Source organism: Haliaeetus albicilla, chromosome 16 (assembly GCF_947461875.1).
Source record: "Haliaeetus albicilla chromosome 16, bHalAlb1.1, whole genome shotgun sequence".
Taxonomy (NCBI): Eukaryota; Metazoa; Chordata; class Aves; order Accipitriformes; family Accipitridae; genus Haliaeetus; species Haliaeetus albicilla.
In genome coordinates this window covers 19,201,177-19,223,653 of record NC_091498.1, presented here as the reverse complement: position 1 = coordinate 19,223,653, position 22,477 = coordinate 19,201,177, and the positions used below count along the sequence as shown (strand labels likewise).

Genomic DNA, 22,477 nt, shown 5'->3' with positions numbered 1-22,477 from the left:
CAACCATCTAGAACATACACCCTTTGATTTAGTTGTCAAATATATATTCTCCTAGGTATACCAGAGTATTTTAAGAGTCATGAACACATTCACACAGTTCAGGCCTAGTCATTATTGTAAACACTTAAGCTATTACGCACTCCCACTTTCTTAGAGTATCAAAGTACCCCAGCCAGATATTCAATACTGATCAAATAATACAGAGATTATAATTTACAGACAAAACAGTACTGGCATAATTTGTTTATTGTACTGTGAGCATCAGTATATATTAAGAGACAAAGAAAACATGACTTCCAGGACAAAGAAAAAAACCTGGAGACTTAAAGTTTTGCTCAGTATCAATCATGGAGAGCCTATAAATTATCTGCTGGAATGCTTTCAGCCCAAAAGCTTGGCTTCTACAATTACAGAACACTGAAGAATATAAGATGTTCTGGATCCCAAAAGCCACATACCTAAGGTTAAATTGTAAAAGACCTGAAAAGACACTAGGTAAAATTTATAAACTTGTTTTCTTCTGAGACAGATTGATCTTATCTCCAAGACTCAGGGCCATTCCCTGTAAGGAAAAGAAAGACGACACTCATGACACAGATACTTCAAAATAACTTTACCTAATCTATATTAAAATGGAAGTTCCATATATAGAAAGCTATGAAGTTAGTGGCATGGAAATTAAAGTATTTCTAACTGTTCATTTATTTGTATACATTATAGTGCATACTTTCTTAACACTAGGTAAACGCTAGATCTACATATATTATTGAAACAATGAAACTTAAATGAGCTAGCAACTGCTAAATCTGTTATCAACACAAAAGGCAGAAGATGAAAAAAATTTAAGCCTTTTGACCTTCCAGCAATTGGAAGTATGCTGTCACTGGAGAAATTACAATTGTCAGTCCAGTTACTAAAATTCAACTATTGAAAGTCTCAGTGCTGGTGCTAGCACTCAATGCACTAAAGCTGTAGGAAATAATTTAATCACAGAACCATATTAATATTGCATAGAAACTGAAGAAATCTCAAAAGAAACTCCATGAATAAATCCACGTAATCAATAGCAGACTGATTTCGAGATGAAACCAAACTGGCATATATAATTGAATGTAGTCTTATGTAAAAATGCCGCTGTAAACATATCAGAAACATTAATTAATTTAAACCACTCCAAAATCTTTACAGTGACATCACATAAACTAAATGGTTTCTTTGAATGTGAAAACTCTCAAGTAGTACTTTATTGCACGCTGTTTAAAAGACTTTTATTGGTACCCTGGTTTTTTTTTTATTAAACGGTTGTAAATCTTGTACTTCTTTTTAGTTGGGAGGTAGAAGTTCTAAAATTCAAAGCAGACTCAGATGTACCTAGAGAAAATAATCTTACTGAAAGACTTCGGGTTTTGTTTTGTTATTTTTAAAAAGAACCAGTGAACAGCGATTACATGCATAAAATTCCTTGCTGTGAGAAACTGAAATGTGTAATTTAGTAAGAAACAGATCACAGTGCCTTGGGGAGCATTTGCTCTTTATTTAAAAGCAAATAGAATATATAACATCCTATTTGCAGCACTGTAGATAAAATAAGTAAATCTTGGCCCAAAGACCTATTTTATGATAATGCACTGGGAGAAAATATCTATAACATGGTTTTAGGATATGATTACCTCTCATTAGAAAGATAGACATTCTTTCCTCACAAAATCTGTAGAAGATAGTTTTAAAACTAAGGCTAAAGTTCCTATATTCATCTTCCCTAAAAATTTCCTCATTTACCTAGTACTTGAAACTAACATACATCCAAAAATTTGCAAGTTTTTAGAGTGCTTCATAAATCTTCTTAAAAATGACAAGGAGAAACAGTGTTCTAAATATAAGCCATATTACCTGACTCTTTGCACGGATTCGTATGTGACCCGTTACAGGCGCCTCTGGTCCAAGATGAATTGGCTTTTCAATGCTGACATTTGCAAGTGCATCTTCCCCAAATATGGAACGTGCATAAAGATTGGCTGCCATAAAGCCACAATAACCAGAAAGTGCCTACAGAAAGCACATTTGAACTCTTTAGAAAGGCCAAAATCATTTAAACACATTTTACATGCTAGGTTAGCTAGGCAGATATAAGTATTTAACGTTTAAACTTCTTTCTTCACATACAACATTTTGTAAAATGTGAGAATCATGCAATGGGAAGCAGTGGTAGCCTCTTTCTAAAATTAATATTGGAAGATATACAATCCACAGTATTCATCAAGACAAGGTAGGATGGCATTTTATGGTCTGATGTAATGAACGGCAAAATGGTAAAGAAGCTAAATAGTGGCAATAGCTACTATACTTATTTTGGCTACTATACATGTATTAACTAAAAGCTATTATATATATTACATCTTAATAGCGGATAGCTATTTTATATATTTATTTTGCTTTACAATGAAAAGGCTAAACTGGCAAAAGAAAGGTAAATTTTGACAGAGAAGGAAGAAACTTGGAACTACTGAAAAAAACCTTTATAAAAGCAGATGGTCCCATCAAATCTATACTACAGCTTAGCTACTATGAATTAAAACAGACATTCTGATTTTCTAATTGGGCAAGAAATAGCTAAAGTGATTAAGCAACACAGAATTTTGATAACATTAGTTTGCTTTTACTCTTTTCAGACCACTCATTTAAAAACTTCGAAGTATATGTATTATTTCATATTGTAAGCGAGCATCTCTACTAATATTTAACAAATGCTAAACAAATTAAACAATAAAGCACACAAACTAAAAAGGGTGTCTAGAAGTCTCCAAGCAAGTAGCTTACCTTCTCTGGAGTCAGGCATTTCATATTAGTTGACTTCAGTATGTGCTGTAAGTATTCATTTAGATCAATGATATTTGTATTCACTGTAACCTTCAAGAAGGGAAAAAATGGCAATTACTTTAATTAGCACCTCATGCATTTCTGAAATCATCTCTTCTTCAAGGGTCTATAAAGCAGGTTACTTGTACGTTTCTCCTTGAGGAACACCACATTCAGTAAGCTAGCTGCACTTCCCATTATGTGGTGGCATCATACGAAGTCTTCATCTCCTGCCATCCACTTGTTAAGAGTGAGAATTTCATGTTATTACCATGGTTTCTAAAAGGTATTAGGTGAATATGATACTCTGCTGAACATACAGACTCCCTACAGCAAATAGGGGACTTCTAGTCTGAATACAGTTTATACATTGCCAGAAAAAGAAAAAGCAGTATCTACTCCAAAAGCTTGCTTTTAACCAATGATAAAAATTACTTTTATCTTTCCCTAATAGCAACAAAGCTCTCTGGGCTGCCTTGGGGTCCTCATATTTAATATTGTGGGTCTTGTTTAAATTGCTTTTTAGCACATCATTTATGATTAGTTTACAGATTGTTATGGCTTCACATATCATGTATTAAAATTTATTATTCACAAGTTCCCTATGAGACACTGAAATCTAATCTCAAGTGAATACACATAAATACATGTAGCAAACAAGGTTACAGTTTGTGTAAAATATCTTCCATTCTGTTTTAATATTTCTATTCTACTCTTTAATTATGTTGCTCTGTTGTATGAGATCATCTCCCTTAAACCCTTTTTTAACAGGTCTGTAACTAACAGTTTGGGCACCCTCTAATATTAAGTGTATCTACCATTTTGTTGGTCTTAGGTAGCACCCATAACCATATGCTACAGCTGTACTGCAAAGTAATAAAGTGAAAGATGTCCCTGCCCATGGCAGGGGGGCTGGACTAAATGACCTTTAAAAGGTCCCTTACAACCCAAACAATTCTATGATTCCATGATTTTTTTTTTTTTTTTTAAATCAACATAATTCAGAACTGGAGAGGCTAAGCACTGTGAATAATTCTGCAGTCTCAGCATAAACTTATACTTGTTGCTATCCCACTTTGAGCCAAAATACACAGCAATCGCCAATCAATTTGGACACCTTCTGTACAGGAGGTAAGGCTCAATGCACATATCTCTTTTGTCAGAAAAAAACTAGTTATTGCATCACTAAGCTTGTGAAACAGATAAGATAGCAATAAGAGAATGAGTTACTTGAGGCCAACATCCAATGAGGATGTTGAATGAGATTTGTATCACAAGAGGCAATGCTGATGTAGGACAAGAAACAGAATTATACCTCATCAACAAAAAACCCAAATAACACACAAAAAATAAAACTAACTTTGTTTTCCCACTCAAATTCTGCCCACATCTGTCTGAACTCCGCATCCGTACAAGAAGCAGGCTGGATGTAATCCATGATGTCAATGTGAATATCACTGAGAACCACACAGTTTCTGTCGCTGGCTGCTCCAGAGACATCATACACTGCAATATAAAACACAAACCACCTTAATGTTTAAAAAAGTGCATTTGCACTAAATAGGGTGCTCAGTTACCACCTGCCAGTCAAGAACAGTCAACACTTGCTCAATCTCATTGCTGACCTCTGTCCTCTTCAAGTGCTTTACCCAGTTGCCACAGAACTTTGAGTTAAGTGTATTGGTCTTTCAGGCAAGGCTGCCTAGCTCATTTAAAACTCAGAGACTTGGGTTCAAGTATCATGCTGGCAATCATTCTAAAGGTAGCATGCTCTACTATGATTTTAAGTAAAAGCAACGTAATTTTTTTAAGAATCATCACAAAAGATTAATACACTGTAAACTATTTTAAATTTCCTCTCCCGGTATGAAGTGTTTTAATTATTTTTGAGCTTATTAAGCAGGTAAGAAAAGCTACACATTAACGTTAATTTTGCACACTGAATTGTTTACTTACCAATATTACCAAAAATTATTCCATTTTCTGTTGAAGCGACTTTGACATTAGCTTTAATGTTTGCAAAATCATGTGGAGCAAGTGTCAGAGGAGATGGTTTTTCCACAAGTTTCAAGTCACCTGCGTAAAGAAATTGGGAGATAGGGATCAGGGAACATTAACAGCACACAGTGAGTTTAGCTTTTGGAACAACATTTTTTATTTTCTTGTCAATCAACTCTAATGTCTACAGAGTTGCACTAAATACCACCATAAAGGTATTAGCTGATTTGGAATTTTCTTTGTTTGGTCTTTCTACAGTTTGCTACCTGCAAGACAAAATAATTTACCTTACGTTAAAAATGTCAGTTAAAATACTAGTGTATTCAACCAAACCCCACTGAAAACAAATGCAAATACTGACTTAAATGGGCTTCGGATTGAGTCTAGTATTAAATTTTTAACAATCAGGCAACGGTTAATTCTACCTTGTGTTTTAATCTCTGACAACATCATAACACCTAATCCTACAGTCAAGTGTTTCAAAACCAAAGTTCAACGTCCAGTATTACATGCACTAACCTATTTATAAACAGGTCAAAGTACCACCTTGATTTTGAATATAATTGCTCCCAGGAAACAGTAAGAGATGTATTTTTCCTAATCCTTTAGCAGATAATTTTAAAAGACTCCTCGGTTCTATCAAACTGTGCAATTTGAGAACACAGCATGAACAGCATCAGCTCTACACACAGGAGTGATGCATCAAGTCAGTTTTTGCAATATATCTGAAGACACCCACTGGGAAATACAGAATTCAACTTTACTGAGCTGATAAATAGAAAAATACAGCCTGTTAAGTAATATACTCATTTTATCTCCATCATTACTCTGATCAAATGATTTACAAAAGATTAGGAGGAAGGTTATGCCCCTCCAGTCATATTTACATCAATTAAAAAGTATGTAATATGTGTTCTCCTAGTATGTTGTAAACATATTTCAACTCCTAACTGCCAAAACAGAAGACAACTAATAGGAATCTGGTTACTGTTCTTGGATCATCAGCTTGGATTATCCCTCCCCAAAAGAAGTTACTGAAGCCTCAGTATTGTTCACAATATTATTCAAGCAAGCCTCTGGTACAGCTGTTGGTACAGGGAAAGGTTTCAGCTGAGTAAATGCAGTATTTAAGTACTTCAGGTTGAATGCAAGAACCACCTAGGGCAGATGGCTTTCTGTTGCCTGACATTTGCTCCACACCAGTTTGGATTTTGTCCTCTTGCTCTATGGTAACAGCACAATGGGGAATAAGTATATAAAAAAACCTGTCTATATTTCAGGAAAAAGGGAGAAAGGGAAATGGAATGCTATTTTTCCAGTGAAAAAAGCATGAAAAAATTAAAAATCTGACTACGGTTTACATCATCAGATAGTATTGTCAGTGCCAGTAGAGAGGCTTCCATCTTTTGGAAGAAAAATGTATTTTTAAAGGCATTCAAAAACATCCTTTCAAAATAGCAACTCGCTAGCATAAGTTTGTAAGTATTTAGAAGTGTTTCAGAAACTCCTTACAACTGGGTGCCAATGCCCAGCACCTCACTGCTGCTTTCTTTCCCCCAGTACTCCTTACCTAGCGTAGCTAGTTCTAGCGTGCAGTTCTGCAGAGTATCACTGGTCTGGTTGACCACAAGCACATCCAGCACAATGTCATACTGATTGACATGGACATACGCTTCTGCATAGACAGGGTCTGAGAAACCTGTCAGTTGAGTAACCTGTGAAAGAAAAGATTTTAAGGTTTTTTCTTTTCATAAACCAGTTTAAAACATGGAATCATGTCAAACAATGACAAAAAATAAGAATAAAGTACAATTAAATCCATTACTCTAATACGAGCCTCCAAATCAAGCAGGTGTGCAAAGAGCTTTTAATTTCACTGAACTTACTAGTAAGAAAAAAGGAAAAAAATAAAAAGAAAATTGGAAATAACACTGCAAAAAATCACCACAAGTTTTGTCTAGAAAATAGTATTTAAAGAAGCTGTGATGTTTAGGAAGTCTAAAATTAATGCATAAGTCTTCCAAAATAAACAGATTTCATTGATTTATAGCTAAACACACAGTGACTGCCTGTATTATTCATACATATAAATTTTAACTTCCTTCACATGTCCTTTTGCATACACACTACAATTATAAAACCTTTCCAGATGAAATGTATTCTGAATTCATGTGTTCCAAAAATATGGACTGTAATACTATTTATTTTTAAAAAGATGAGCAGGACAAAGAAATGCTGACTTAAAATGAAAAGGTAACTTTAAACAGTAAAAAGAATTCATCCAGACTTTTAAAGAATAAAAGTCTGGTTTTTTAACTCTAACTAATGAATGAATCATGGTATTTCTTCTCTTTGGACTGTCTCTGCGTGTCCTGGTATCCAGCAACAAAAAAGGTATAAGAGGTGAAACAAGGATGCACTGCACTTGGCAATAGGATATGGCAGCTAAAGAAAGAAAGGAATTCTTAATCACTTGTGACATCCCTTCTCTCCTCCCTGTGAACCTTACTGTGCTCTTCAGACCAGCAAACTATCTTAAGTTCTTTTCCACATCCCACAAGCTCAGCAGTCTCCAAGTCTCCTCCTTATTCTTCCTCTCCCACGTGAAGAAGGTAACAACTTTAAGTACAAGGGCTTTTCTCTTTCTCCTGATCCTAATCAGGGAGTACCTGGGTCTTTCCAATCAACCAGCATAGCCTGGTTCATCAGTTCCAGTCTGTGATTCCCAAAGCTGATTCTGTGCATAAGCAGCACGTAGTGTATATAATTAAAACACCAACTTTCACATTACCTTATTAAGTTTGGACGCAAGAGGATCCGCAGCCTCTTTCCTCTGTGTGTTTCCCATTGCTGCAAGAAGGCTAAGCTGAAACTGGTCTTCTTTTGAGCTCATTTCATTTTTAGCAGTAAGCTGCATGAAGGAAATAGGATCGTCTGGCTGAACCGTTACATTCCTCTTCTCAGATTCTTTCTGCAGGAAGAGAAATATTCAAGAATTCACAATGAATTCCATTCCTTAGCACAGAAACACAGCCAAATAACGGCTGGCTTACACAGAGTCAAATGGTGACATTTCTGGGACCAGCTTGGATGTGAACTTCCATAAAAAACTCCAAGTGCTTATTGTTACACACTTATAATAGCTCACCTTCTGGGAAAGTTTCTCCTCTTCTAGCTTGGCTGACAGCATATGAGAGAGGGACTGCCTGCATTCTTTGTTGAAAATATCATTCATGAGAGGAGAACATTCTGACAACACTTTCAGACACAAGGAAATACGATCCACATCATCATCTGTAATTGGCTTCTTGGGAAGAGAGGACTTTCCCAAATGGAGGATAGTGGCCATCAGCAGCATAGCTTCAGCAATAAAGGACTGAGAAGGAGGACAAAGGAAAGTGAATGGAAGGAGGTTATTGCATTTTGCATAGCTTTACAGAAATGTGCATTTCTGACTTATTTAAAAAAAGGTGCACATTAATCAAATCATAAGATCTCTGAACAGACACAGCTGCTCACTCACTCACTCCCCCCATGCTGGGATAGGGAGGAGAATTGAAAACAAGTAAAACTTCTGGGTTGAGATAAGAACAGTTTAATAATTGAAAATAATAACAATAACAACAACAACAATAAGTAAGATAACGAAAAGAGAATGAAATATAACCCAAGAAAGACAAGTGATGCACAATGCAATTGCTCACCACCTGCTGACCGATGCTTAGCCAGTCCCTGAGCAGCAATCCCCCCCTGGCCAACTCCCCCCAGTTTATATACTGGACATGACATCACATGGTATGGAATACCCTGTTGGCCAGTTTGGGTCAGCTGTCCTGGCTGTGTCCCCTCCCAACTTCTTGTGCCCCTCCAGCCTTCTTGCTGGCTGGGCATGAGAAGCTGAAATATCCTTGACTTTAGACTAAACATTACATAGCAACAGCTGAAGACATCAGTGTGTTATCAACATTCATCTCATACTAAACCCAAAACATAACACTATACCAGCTACTAGGAAGAAAAGTAACTCTATACCTGCCGGAACCAGGACAAAACCAAGCAGCATGATTTAAAGACTATCTAGGTAGAGTGGCTGGAGAGCAGTAGGCCCTGTTTGTGGCCCAAATTATTATCCAATCACATAACTGGCACTTCACTTTGGACTTAACCCACTTTGCATCTGTTTAAAAGAAAAGAAGCAACAACCAGCTCTTTTTTGCAACTATAGTGAAACACAATGGATGACTTACATTTTGTTTCTTCTTTTCTTGAACTAGTGACACATATCGCAAAGCAATCTTAGTTAAAGTTGTAGCAAGGGAAGCTGCAACAAAGAAATCGCCATCAAGCAGGAATCCTCGCAACGGAGGTCTGCAAAGACAAATGATAATCAGAAAACTAGTTTTGGATGACACTCTTTAGCCTACTTATCTTCATACTGTAACATCCATACTGTACAAAAAAAGCAAGCTTGAAAGGTCTCATAAGTTTGTTGTTTTTTTTTTTCCTCTAGAAGTAATTTTCCAGATACAGAGATAGTCACATGGCCATTTCCACACAGAATAGGGAGGGAAGTGAAAAGTGTAATGTATAACCTCATTGTAGCTCTGAGATGATAACGACCAGTTGAGATGAAGTAGCCCATCTGCAGTAATTAAGGAAATACAGCAATTGTTCTAGCTACCAATAAATTACAGCAAGTATTAAATAGTGCAAGGTGATATTAAGAAAAAAAAAAAAGTTTTAATCTAAAGGCAACATCTCTGTATCCAATTAAAATTGTGAGGGGACTTTATGTATAAATTAGAGAATCACTGAGAATTTAGGATACCATAATTAATAATGTCTTTTTTGAGTCGCAATAAGCTTTGATTACAAATCCTAAGCAATTAGGCAACTTCCTATCAGATACCATCTATTTGGGATAATACCTTAAAACAGTAAATTACCTCAACCACTAAACTCTGTGTGAGAGAGAATACCACTTAAATAAAAAAAAAAAAAATTAAAAAAAAATTAACCAAGTCACTCCTGGCCTAGTGTGAAATCTTAAATACCTATCCTCTTCCTTTTTGGCAGGTCGGGAACTACTGAGAGCACTTTGTGTTGCATAAGTGCCCATCTCTGTCACCAGTTTTTGGACTGGACCCACAGACACCTCTTCTTCAGGTTTTAGCTCACCAGCTTCCTTTTTGATTTCAGATTCTACTATTGGGATCTAGAAACGAACAGGAAATAATTGTTACAAATAATATCAAAAAGATATTTTTGTTCTGCAGAAGGTTTTAATACAACTTATCTGCATTGTTAAGGTTTTTATAAATAAGGTCAGTTACGGTGCAACAGTTTTGAGAGAATTTGAGGAGATAGGCAGATGTTGAAATCTATACAGAAGCCTCCTACCCATGCAATAAAGCTCACGTTGCACAGGTTGTCTTAAATCCCTCTCAGAACAACCCACACTTAAAGCACTCTTCCTTTGTTAGTGGATATAATTAAATCGTATCTTAAAGCTGCCATAATTTTCCGAAATACAGAATTTCTCATCTCCCCTCTTAACAGATATCACTTATTCTCAGTATATGCTAGCTTTGGGTATGCTGCTTTAAAAAAAAAAAAACCAAACCAAAAAACCAACGAATGCAAAACCCTAAATAGTTTTTACTTTAGATTTCCTGTGCACACGCCATTACATATCATGCATACTCAAAACACTGCTGCATCTTACCTGATTTTTTTTTTTTAAATCTTTCTCTTAGAAAACACACTGCATAATAGTAAGTAAAACCACAAAGAGCTAGCCTAACACACCTCTCCAAGTGATCTGCGAACTTCCGTCATTACACTTTGTATATCTTCCTTTGTGCTGCAATATTCTCCAAGGATCCATAAAGCTCCTCGGTAAATCCTAAGACAAGAACAGTAACATGAGTCATGCTTTCATGATATACTAAAACCAGCATCAAGGGAAGTGATTTACTTCCAAGGGAAGGGTCAGGAGGTAAAGGCCAGTCTTGACAAATTTAAAAGGAGGCAACTGACAAATAGCAAGTTTCATCAAAAGCAATCATCCTTTCAGCCTTAATAAACTAATGAACAAGTCTATCAAATGAGATATATTCTCTGCTACAAATTTATTCCCATCTGTGTAAATAGTGATATTCAAGAAATTAAATTTCATTATGATCATAATGAAATAACTATTGTATGTGAATAAAGTCAGCTGTAATTTCTCCAGTTAACTGAGACAAACTAACTTTTCCTTCATACAGGAGAAAATGAGAAACAAGAACATAAATGAATATTAGGGAAAAAAATAGCAAAGCTTCAAAGGGTTTTTTTTTCCCCACTTAATGGGATGACAATGGAGATAGGATTCAGAGTTTCCTGTGTATTGGAAGAATGACACAGTGTTGTCTTGCTACAGAGAAGTTCTCATATGACTTAACCTTTGCATATCCATCAGAAAACCAAGTTTTTAGAGCCCTGAAAAGTACTAAAGAAGCTTTGCAGATTGCAAAGCCCAGTCTATGTCAGACCAGGTTTTCTAATAAATGTACAGTAACTACTTCCAGTTGCCTACGAGTGCAAATTCCTGCTGCAATAATCCCTTAGTAACTCTGTTTTAACAAATATATCACTTTAGAGTTGGACTTCATCAACAGTGCTTCTAGCAAGTAGAAATACAATTATCAATTGCACCATAAAAGTGAAGTTTGAATTTATTTTCTTCATTCAATGCAACAAGCACCCAATATATCTTTTGCACAAGGAGGCAAGGAGGAAACAGTACCTAGAAATCATCTACCCCCAAAATATCTCGGCTTCGGTTCTTCTTTGCATGTGGGTTGCAAGGATTTTGGTACATATTTAATGAGAATATACATTCAATGCAAGTGAGCCACAGGGTGCTCCAATGTCTGTTTCATATCATATTTTGGACTCACTTGACAGATTTAATAGCATGAAAGACTTCAAGCATCTTCTCAACAATAAGAGGTCTCAGGTTATCAAATCGCTGGATCGCTTCCCGCACAAACTCCAAGACATCAGCAGCTGCCGCTTCATTATTATCACTAAGGAACTCCATCAGCTAGCACAAAAGAGTGAACGTGAGGACAAACAGCAGCACGGCTAAGTTTGTACAATAGTATTTTCCTTCTACATTCAGAAAAATAAAACTGCACATATATCTCCCATTAAACAAAGCTGGAGTCAATCAACCTTAAGTACACACCAAACAATTACCAATTATCATCATCCCAAAGTTGTTTTCTAATGATACAAATTATTGCACTTTTAAGTAAAGGTACTCTTCAGCTCGTGTTCTTCAAAAACATTTAAAAATAAAGTCTCAGAAGACAAAAAAACTACAGCATCAAAAGTCCCGTATTTCTTTAGGGATTAAAAATTGTACTGCTTCATGTGAGGCCGCTGTTAGAAACACCTCAGCTTCAGTTATTCTCCAAGTTTTGGGTATAGCCAGAACATATTTAATGACAATATAATTAAACGTTTGCATACCACTGGAATAACATTCGCAGCCATATCTGGAAACCGAACACTACAGGAATGCAATGTACGAACAAGCAGCTGTCTATACTTGTCTGTATCTTCATGCTCTGTCACATTATTAGTTTTAATCACTTCCTTCTTCAGAACAATCACAAGCTGCAGAAAAGATCAAATAAATTTGAAGAAAGTCTCATATTTTCCCAAAGAATAAGAAACAGTGTAATGAAACAAAAGTAATATATATTTTACTTCCTCCACATTTCTTGAAGAGACAAGATCCAAAGCCAGTTGAAGGGTTTTTTTGCGCACTTCTAGATCTGGGGTACTCAACACTCTGAGGATGTCCATAACTAGATCCTGAAACAACAACAAAATGGTAACTACTTTGTTGCTTTAAATGACTGCCTTTTCATACAATTCTAATTTTCAGTCCTCAATGACTTTCAAAGACTTTCTGGATACATAATATATGATCTACTGACAAACAAGCACAATATCCTAGGCATAGGAACTTCACAGTGTTCATTTAATACATTCTACATTTACATGAAAGTCTACCATGCAAGCTACATCATTAAGCCTTACAATCAAGGCAGCATTTGCCATTGTTAATTCTTATACACACAATAGAAGTAGCAAGTCATAAACATAAAAGTCCATCCAATATGTTTTTACCAAAAATGTACCAACAGAAGATTTAAACTTCAGAAGTACATTTTTCCATACTTCACAACACCCAAAAGTTTCGTTTAGGAAAGACAAGGCTTCAATAAGCTTGCAGGAAAAGAGATAGCTCACATACCTGTAAAACTCGTTCATGAGAGGGATGCTCCTTTAATTCAATCAACCGATCCAAAACAATCAGTTTCACATTATTATCACTTTCTTTAATAATCAAATCTATGTAGCATTGGGCAGCTGCCTAAAATTAAAAGGATCAAAAACATTTTTTAATAAATGAAGAGGAGAAACTGGCAAATTTCTCAGAGAAATTCATGAAAAGACACCTTCTACGTTACTATTAAAGCAACTACTCAGAGTTGGCACGGAAATGAACCTGAGAACAGACTTCAAAGCTTTCTGATCCACTGTAGACATCAATTCCACCATGTTACAAAAATGACACAGGAAGGCTCACAATGGCATCAACTTACAATACACAGACTTGATTTCAAATTCAAAGAAAGTCATAAAGAGATAAATTTCCTGGCATGCTTTGGGTCAGCTCTTAAGTACACAACAGGGCATGAAAACTAATTTAAAATAGTTACCAGAGTTAGCCTATCTAGATATGGTTTTAATAACAGCTTCTGTGAACAATATTCCTACTCAACAAAAATGACTACACTAAAGCAAGAATGTTGGAATTAATAGTCCTCCTGATCTTTTGACACTACTATTTACATTGCTTTTACTTTAAATCTAGACTTGCATATTCTATTTTTGAAGTTTCCGTACAAGTTCAAAATTTCTGTGTAATCTCAAATAATCAGCTGTATAAACATAAATCTAGGAACCCAAGATCAATCAGTAATCAATGTAAATCTTCACTGCTTTCTGCTTCCACCCTGGTCTGAAAAGAGTAATATCTATGAGTAAAGAAAGTAATTTAATCTCTACAAATCTTCAGCTTTAGTCTGCTTTGTTAAGTATGCCCAGAAGATTGCAGGTTGGTACCAACTATTGTACAACAATTTGCACAGTATTCAAGCTTGTCTCCCACCAAAGCGACATGAAGTCCACTAGCCACAGGTCTGCAAAATATAGTCTCAAGTCTTTTTTTGTGACCAGTTTTAAGAGATATTTTAAGACAGTGTTTCACATGTGAAGTGTTAAACACCCCATATTACTAAAGCCTTCACTCTTTTGAAGTATGAACATACAGTATACAGTATTCATTCTAGAGCACTAAAAGCTACTGAAACATCTGAAAACATCACTTTTATACCTTGATTGCTGTTGGTGCACTGGAGAGCGTAACTAGAGTACCTGCAGCTTCATACTTCACTGCAGGACTCGATGACTGCAGTAAGTTGTAGATGCAACGAATAAACCGAGCTCTCTCTGATGGATTCGCATGACAGACCTAGATAAGAACAACGCGTAGCTGGCACGTTAAAAAACCCCAAGAAAATAACAATCATATAGCTTAACTGCTCCATTATCTTACAACAAGGAGAAAATTAAGCAAAAGGTGACAACCTTTTCTGAGGAGAGGAAGTGTCATTCACAGTTGTAAGAATCTAATTACAAAAGCTATTAAAAAGCTATTATTGAGGATTCTATGCAATACTACAAGGTCTTAAAATCTCAGATCAAAAGGAAGGGCATAGCCTCTACTAGCTTCTGTAACAGATGCCCTGCTCATGCCCATGAAGAACAGTCTGATAATACACAGTCCACATCGCAGCAAATCAGGTGAGATGTATTGCTCTATACTGTGCACACTTGAATGGTTTATTGTTTCAAGAGACAAATCTTATTCAGCTCTACTAAACAATGACATATTCCTGACATGGACCAAATACTAGCTGTAACGCTTTTCCAGCAACATTCTATCCCTTTTAAAAAGCAGTCTAATATAATCTAACATGTACGTTTATTTATATGTGCCACAACATTTCCCTTTTACCTTATAGATGAGTTCAACAATAACCAACTGCAGTATGTCACCAAACGTCTGGACTTGGTCAATACAGGTACTCAAATAATCCAAAGCTCGATCCTATAAAAACAAAAGATAAATTATTCTAAATTATTCTGAGCTCACTCAGCTATATTTTAAATCAAAACACATTTTAAAAATCAAAATACAAACAAGCATATATTCAACCCTTCAACTTGAAATTTTAAATAATTTACAAAAACATTGTAAACATGAAGAGCAAATTAATCCATTCTGTCTATAGATAGCAAAAAGAGAGACAAAACTAATGGTAATCAGGCACAAAAGGCAATTGCCTGTAGAGCAAATAATCCAAAATGCTAAACAGAGATTGCCATTTCTTTCTCATATGACTACAAAAGCTATAAAACAGTAGGTAATGGAGCACTTCTCAGTCTGGTTAAGCTCACTTGGCAAAACTAACTGGAGTTTTCAGCACCAACATATGCCTTCACCAAATACAGAAATTCTCCCTTAATATGAAGGCAGCACTAAAGACCTACTTTAACTTTTACAGTTACCAAATATTCCACAAATGGGTTAACACTACCACATATGTTTTTTTTATGAATATAAACAGTTTATACTACCAACAAACTACCAGCTAGTTACCTGGCACATTTTCAAGTATTTAAACTAAATGAGTTTGAGGACAAGTATCCTTACCTGATCTGCATGAATTAGCATCATAAATGCATTTCTTTTGCAGCTTGCATCTTTCTCATTCACCAGGAAATCATGGATCAGTTCAGGAGCATCAGGTATAAGATGTTCAAAATTTCTTTAAAAAAACCCAAACCACATAATTAAAAGAACTACTGGTAAGGAGTAGAACCTAAGGCTTAAGCCCATATCCTAAAGACAAGCGTTTACAAAAATTCAAAAAGAGCAAAACAGTGATACGTAGCTTTTGTGTAGCTATTTGAAACTGTGAACAGACTCAAGGAGCTTTAAAAAAATCATTTCTTATCATGACAGCTAAGACATTACCCCACCAATGATTTCTGTTTAACAGTAACATTCAGCCACACTGTTCAGGTAACAACTGCAATAATGTTTAGCATATAATTGCAGTACATGAAGAACGTCTTGCTTCAAATAAATTTATATATGCATATTCCTGCAGGGATTCTTCTGTATTTATGGTTGTGGACAATTATTAATAACATTTAGATCATTAAGAAAGGCATCTGCCCATAAAAATTAACCTGCGATATAAGGACCTCAGTCATATTTAAGAATGCAGCAGCAGTACCTTTTGCTTTTCCAAAGAAGTCCGTTAGATATGAGGAGAAAAAGCAAACAAACAAAAAAACTCCCAAACACCACACCAGTGATTGATAAATGTTTATGAGACCTCAAAAACTATCCAGATCACTAAAGCAAGCCATGGTCTTCTGCATTCACAACTTTAAGTAGTTTCTGGCATTTACCTATAAATCGTGTAAATTGCAAGAACTGCATTTCTGCGCACATAGCTGTGACGATGTTCTAGACATGCACGAATGGCTGGCATCAAAGGCTCCAACAGTTCTGCTTCTTTCAGCTTACAAAGAAAACGGAGAGTAGAGCCTCGGATAAATTCATTTGGGTGCTGAAGATCCTAAAATCAACAAGAAACATATTTGAAATGCCAGACTCTTCAGCCTAATTGTTAAGCTCAGATGAATGCACTTGCTAGCCTTCTCCCACACTCAGCTTTCCCATGGTACCAGTTCCCAAAATCCACAATGACACCTCCCTGTCTTCTTATGAAATACCTTCTTAAAACACTGCTGTCCCACAATACTTAAAAACTTGTATTTCTGTGTAGTAAAACTTACAAAGGATTTTTTTTTCTGCATTGTATGGGTTTTCTCTGATTACTAGGGCTGTGAAAGGTCACCCTGCAGGCATTCCTGCACACTGCATACTAACCTCTAGGGTATATTAGTTCATTTGCTTCCTACCCATTCCCAAAGAAGTTGAAGGGCCTTATTATCTTTGTGAAGGAGTGTCCCAAATACACCACAATGAAGTCATCCCCAAAATAGCATCCTTTTATGACCCATGGCTTGTCCCAAGACACTATGAAGATGGTAATTAGGTTACCCCTCATCTTTGAGGTCCACTGACTTGGAAACAAAGAGCACTAAATTTTTGTTAAGTCGTAATAGTAAAAGAACACATAAAAATTCCTTGGTAGTAGGTCTGCTGGTTATCTACAATTATCCAGCTCTGAAGCAGTGAGACATAATGGTTAGGAAGGAAATGCTGAGCATAAACCATTTTTATATTTATTAAATAATGCAAAATTATATACTTTTTAGAAAGATCCAGTATAGGAATATAAGCAATAAAATAAACAATGGGCTACCTTTCTGTATGCGTCGCATACAAGGATCATTTCTTGCAAAAGCCTGCCATCTGGAGTGGTCTTTGGCACTATCTCCCAAAAGACAAGCAGCAGTTTTTTGATGGTATGATCTTGCAGAGGCAGTACAAAACGTATAATGGTCATCAGAAGCCCAGGTAGCTTTTCACCATTCAGAATCATAATGATCACTTTCTTCAAGGCCTCTGTCTTCAACTTGACATCTCCTTTTTCTAGAGGAGGAGGAGGAAATGAAATCAGGAAGGCTAACATGTCACAGTTAGTTTAACAGGAGTACTGACCTTCAGTGCCAGAAGATACAAACCCCCTCTGAAGGAGTGCAACAGAGCATACCAATAAAATTCACACCCTTACTTCTACTAAAAGGATAAAGAAGAAGTAAGAGATATTGAAAGAATAAGCACAGAGTTCAGACTTAATTCTAGGATCAACGTATTGTAATTAACTGAGTTCAACAAATATCATGACTGTTTCAAATGCTTAAATTTAAACAGCCTTTTATACCAGGATACTACAATGCACTCTGATGTCATACGTATATTAATTACTAACACTGCCATTTCTGCAAGCAAGATACAGCAGTGCACTGAACAAGTGATAAGACAACTTGTTGCTTATCACTGCATCACTTAAATCTGCCTGAGCCCAAACAGATATTACTTCAAACAGAAAGACAGAAAAAGATTTCAAATTTTAGCACAGACTGGGAGGGGAGGAAACCAAAACACATAAGATAAATATCATGAAGTTTCTCAAAACACAGAAGAGGAATGCACACATTTTAAAAATCAGCAGAACAAAATAAACATCAAATTGACTTGACTGAGTTTATAAAATGTAAACAACGTTCTAGGAAAGGCACAATAAGAGAATATGAGAATAATTCAGGTAAGATGGAGTATCCTTCAAATCATTGTCCATTACTTGCCTAGGTCATTTTTTAAGCTGATTTCAGAAGGTGGTTCTGAATCCATCGGAACATTGATTAACGTGTAACACACATTCTCTGCAGCTGTCATGGTTCTTGGTTACAAAAGTTTTCTCAGTGGAAGAATTATTTTGACACAAATATCAGACAACCTAAAAAACAAGCAAAGCAAGCTATCCCAAAGTTAACACAACACAAAAATGTTTTCTAAACTGACTTAATGATTTGAAAGGATTGCTGGGTTTCTTGAGAAGCCACATTCAAAAGCCTTCTCCGTTTTCTGTTACGCTAAAATATTCCTGTTAGTACCGAAAAATGAAGAGCATGAAATTTCCCAAAGACAAAAAAAAAAGTAAATTAAAGAAATCTTTCCACTACTTAGGCACAATCAGAAATAACCGAAATGTATGGGCACCTGACTGTAGCATAATAGATGCAGCAGCTCTTCCCTCATCTACTAACCCCTGCTCCTGATCCTGGCTACATATTCCCACTACCTTCCCTGCAGTTCTGTGCCCCCCTCCAGCTGAACTGACCAGAGCTGCAAAATCAGCTGAAAAACATCACAGAAAAAAAACAAAAGGGAAGAGTTTTTGACTTAACAAGTTGAATCAGCCTATGAAGGAAGCTTTGAAGATGAGCACGAGATCCAACAGAGCAGAAACCCAAGGATGGGAGAAAAGACAACATGGTGGAGAGGGAGGCAGGACTGCACTTTTACTTGCCAAGGATCCCCAGACCAGATCAACTCTAGTGTCTAACTGCTCCACTAAACACTAGTGAGGAAAGTCAGTATTTTTATAATAAAAAGTACAAGAAAGCTATAGTTCTATCAAAGCTGCTGTTTGGCTGACAGTTCCAATAATGAAATTAGCAATTAAGCTCAATCCTCATTCTCATGTTTGCTTCTTCCTTACATAATAGGCATCTAAGATCAAATCAATCTTTTTACTCCATTTCTTAAGTAACGAAAAACGCTCAAGTTTGAGCTTGCTCAGTTAATACCATGATACCATACTGACAAGCACAGTATAGAAAATTGTTACTCTCTGTTACATGAGCAATTTTGTATTTTCTACAGAAAATGTGTCAAAAAAATTACAGAAAAATTACTTTCTCTGTGCTTTTATTGCTATTCATTTTCTGGAAGTCTTCGACTGAGTTTAACAAATCATTAAAACAAGGAAGATGCTTTATTACTTTAAATTATGTAGTACACATCAGTCAAATATCGTGTAAAAGCACACTTGTTTTATATTATTATTACTACTAACTAATAATAGAACAAACAGACCTGAAAAAAATTATCCCCGTCAAAGGTCATGATTTACATAAAGATGAAACCACTAAACTCTCCAACTCAAGGCTATGCTTTCACCACTGATCACTTTTCCTCTACGTTCAATGATCTTAAGCAGAGCCCCATACCTCTGTGACATAAAGCCTTCAATAACACGCCAGTTTAAGAAGTTATTGTCTGGGGACACCAGCTCCTACGCCACATCACCTCTTTTATCTGCACAGACAAATTTTGAAATGCAAACCCTGTAAACTCTCCACTCCTACCTTATTTTTGAAGCAGTAAGAAAAACAAACAAAATCCAACCGACCAACAAACAGCCATTCCCAGCCTGGCTAAAAGCACCACCCCACAAATAGCTCTGAGGAAAGAGAGGGAAGGTGGAGCCTTTGAAGGAAATGTGACGCTACACAAGCTGGTCCTGGGTCCAAAGTCCCTTTTCTCATCCAACAGGCACCTCGAGAACCTAAGGCTGAACACTGAGCAGGTAAGTTGTGCTAACAGGGGCTGCAGCCTCTTTCTACACAAGAGAACACCACAACTAAAACAGTACCAGAACTATTACCCCAAAAAATAATTGCAATACATTTTTTTAAAAAAAAACCCCCTCTTTCTGTAATGAATTCTATATTTAAGGATCGGATCCTTCAAGCTTGTTGCTTACAAATATCTACATAAACAACTCCTGCTCATTTTTAGAAATATGACCGTTTTCTTGCCTCAGCAGCAGCTTTTTGCATACTTTTTCCATACTGTTGCCCAGAACTCCTGCCTCAACGCCCTGCAGCTAGCAGCTTCATCTCCAATACTGACTCACACAGACCATAAAGGAGATCTTTGCAAAAAGTAGACCAGGTATCTTTACTCACACAAAGATCTCAACTGCTCCAATTCTCTCAAAAATCACAGCCACGCAGGTCTCCGAAGCATGAAAACGTGGAGTGTATTTTAGGCTCTGAAAAGCAGCAGTGAAAAACAACTCTCCTAAACTGCAGAGCTGGGAGACTTGGCAGGGAGAACCACCACCGGGTCTTCCTCCTTGCAAGGCACCAAGCCTTGAAATCAGAGTTTAATCTTACGGAGAATTCCCACAGACACAGAAGTAGGTGCTACTCTGCTTCTTCAGCAATAAGATTTCTGAGAACCTGTACAAGGAAATTGAAAGTTACACAGTTTATACAACGCAGGAAGACAGAAGGCCACACCTGCTCTCCAGCTACATCCTCGGGGAGCCTTATGAACTGCGGTACCTTAGGAACCAAAACCCTCAGAAAACATAGTTTTATTGATGCACGACCTACACCACAAAACGTACCAACGTTTATTAAAAAATCTCGAATAAAAGTATAGCCAGTTTAGGGAGATTTCCCTCTTAATTTTCCAGCTGACTACTTTTCGCTTAAAACGCCTGCCATTTTTAGCTACGAGTTAAAACCTAAAATATTTAGATGCCACCGTTCGCCTGCCATTCCCCCGAATGCAAATTCTGGGACCTACACCACAGCACCTCTCGGGGAGGCCCCGCCACAAAGGCGCCCCAAACGGCGAGGCGGCCCGCGGCCCCCCGGTAGCGGTGCTGGGGGAATTCGCCGGCGGGGCCGTGAGGCCTCGGGCCTGCGGGCCCCACCGCAGCGGCGGCGCCACCCCGGCGGCCCTCCCCCACGCTCCCCCCCCACCCCAGCGAGGCCGCTGCTCCCCAGGCGCAAGGCTCCGTACTCGGTGGCGTGGCGGCCCGGCCCGGTCGAGTCGGGCCCGCTGCGGAGCTCTGCCCGCGGCGCTCCCGCTCCGGCGATGGCTGACGTGGAGCCGCTCCTTCCCCAGGCCACATCGATAGTACGGCGGCCCCGGCGGGACACGCCTCTCGCCCGCAACGGCAACGCGAAAGGGGCGGGGCCTCCGCCGGCGGCCCCGCCCCTTTCGCGTTGCCGTTGCGGGCGGGGAAAGGCTGCGCGCCGGACCGCCACGAGGGCGGGGGGAGGGGCTTCCGCCTCTGACGTCACGGCCCCGTGAGAAGCAACGTCAGCGCTGCGGCGGGGCGGGTTTTTCCCGCGCAGGCGGGAGGGTGGGCTCAGGAACCCTGGGAACAGCTGCCGTAAAAATAGTGATAGGAAGAAAATACACCCCCCAAATAAATAAGTAAATAAACAAAGGGAGGGGGTAAATAAATAGAAAAAGAATAGGGGAAAAAAATTAAATGGAAAATGAATAGGGAGAAAATGATACTAGAATAGAAAAAATAGAAGAAATTAAAACCAGCAGATCTAGTGCTTAAAACCAAATACACAGCCCTGTTGATATTATTTTGATACTTCCATGACTGAACTATTTACACGGAGTCAATACAGCATTTAAAGCCTGTTCAAAACAGCACCATGCTTTATTTATTAATAAATACAAGATTCAAGTTTTAGGCCTTTTTTAAAGTACATTGAGCAGGGTATCAAGCCGCTATCTGAGTCCACCACAAAAATTAGTTTCTTGTCCTTTGCAATGTATTCATTAGTGACAACAATTAAACAGAATGATCCAACATGGAAAATGAAAAATATAATGCTGAACTCATTTTGCTTAAAATACAGCATCACACCCATTTTGCACCTGGGAAGCACCGACTCACCAGGCTTCCCTCCCAGACATCCCTACAGAAGTCGCTGTTGGTCTCCAATTTTGCGGCAGTCAGCCTGAATCCCGTCGGGCACGAGGCACCCCTCAGTCAGAGTGTGCAGAACAACCTGCCGGGACCAAAGCCCGGAGAGCCTGTTTGTTCAGCAGCAATGCAGAGACTCCATAGCTCAGGGGACCTGTAATAGGAATGTTACATGCTTCCCTCGTTACTTCAGTTTA

General features: G+C 37.6%; 1 protein-coding gene across 3 annotated transcripts; it reads right to left on the bottom strand.

Annotated features, from left to right (window-relative positions):
* Nucleotides 1–228: 228 nt before the first annotated feature.
* On the bottom strand, nt 229–21,508 carry COPB1 (COPI coat complex subunit beta 1). Of its 3 annotated transcripts, XM_069803776.1 has the most exons (23): nt 21,350–21,479; nt 20,503–20,778; nt 18,334–18,485; nt 17,388–17,617; nt 16,465–16,634; nt 15,698–15,812; nt 14,999–15,091; nt 14,315–14,452; nt 13,169–13,288; nt 12,616–12,723; nt 12,376–12,522; nt 11,799–11,944; nt 10,663–10,759; nt 9,909–10,069; nt 9,102–9,222; nt 8,003–8,230; nt 7,646–7,825; nt 6,425–6,569; nt 4,813–4,932; nt 4,217–4,362; nt 2,818–2,907; nt 1,891–2,046; nt 229–562 (listed from the first exon to the last, which is right to left on the bottom strand). In XM_069803776.1, exons 3-23 carry the CDS (start codon nt 18,422–18,424, stop codon nt 503–505), a joined length of 2,862 nt encoding a protein of 953 aa, XP_069659877.1. In that variant the 5' UTR covers nt 18,425–18,485; nt 20,503–20,778; nt 21,350–21,479; the 3' UTR covers nt 229–502. The 3 variants fall into 3 exon arrangements, with proteins under 3 accessions (XP_069659877.1, XP_069659876.1, XP_069659878.1); XM_069803775.1 differs by lacking the exon at nt 20,503–20,778 and having other exon boundaries at nt 21,350–21,508; XM_069803777.1 differs by lacking the exon at nt 20,503–20,778 and having other exon boundaries at nt 18,334–18,506; nt 21,350–21,481.
* Between the last annotated feature and the right edge of the window lie 969 nt (nt 21,509–22,477).

Bases quoted from the DNA above. Each gene is read 5' to 3' on its own strand.
- COPB1 (XM_069803775.1), bottom strand. From the start codon at position 18,424: ATGACAGCTGCAGAGAATGTGTGTTACACGTTAATCAATGTTCCGATG. The intron at 14,453-14,998 runs GTAAAAGGGAAA...GTTCTTATCTAG, and splicing joins TTGTTGAACTCATCTATAAG to GTCTGTCATGCGAATCCATC. The intron at 2,047-2,817 runs GTAAGCTACTTG...TGCTTTCTGTAG, and splicing joins AATGCCTGACTCCAGAGAAG to GCACTTTCTGGTTATTGTGG.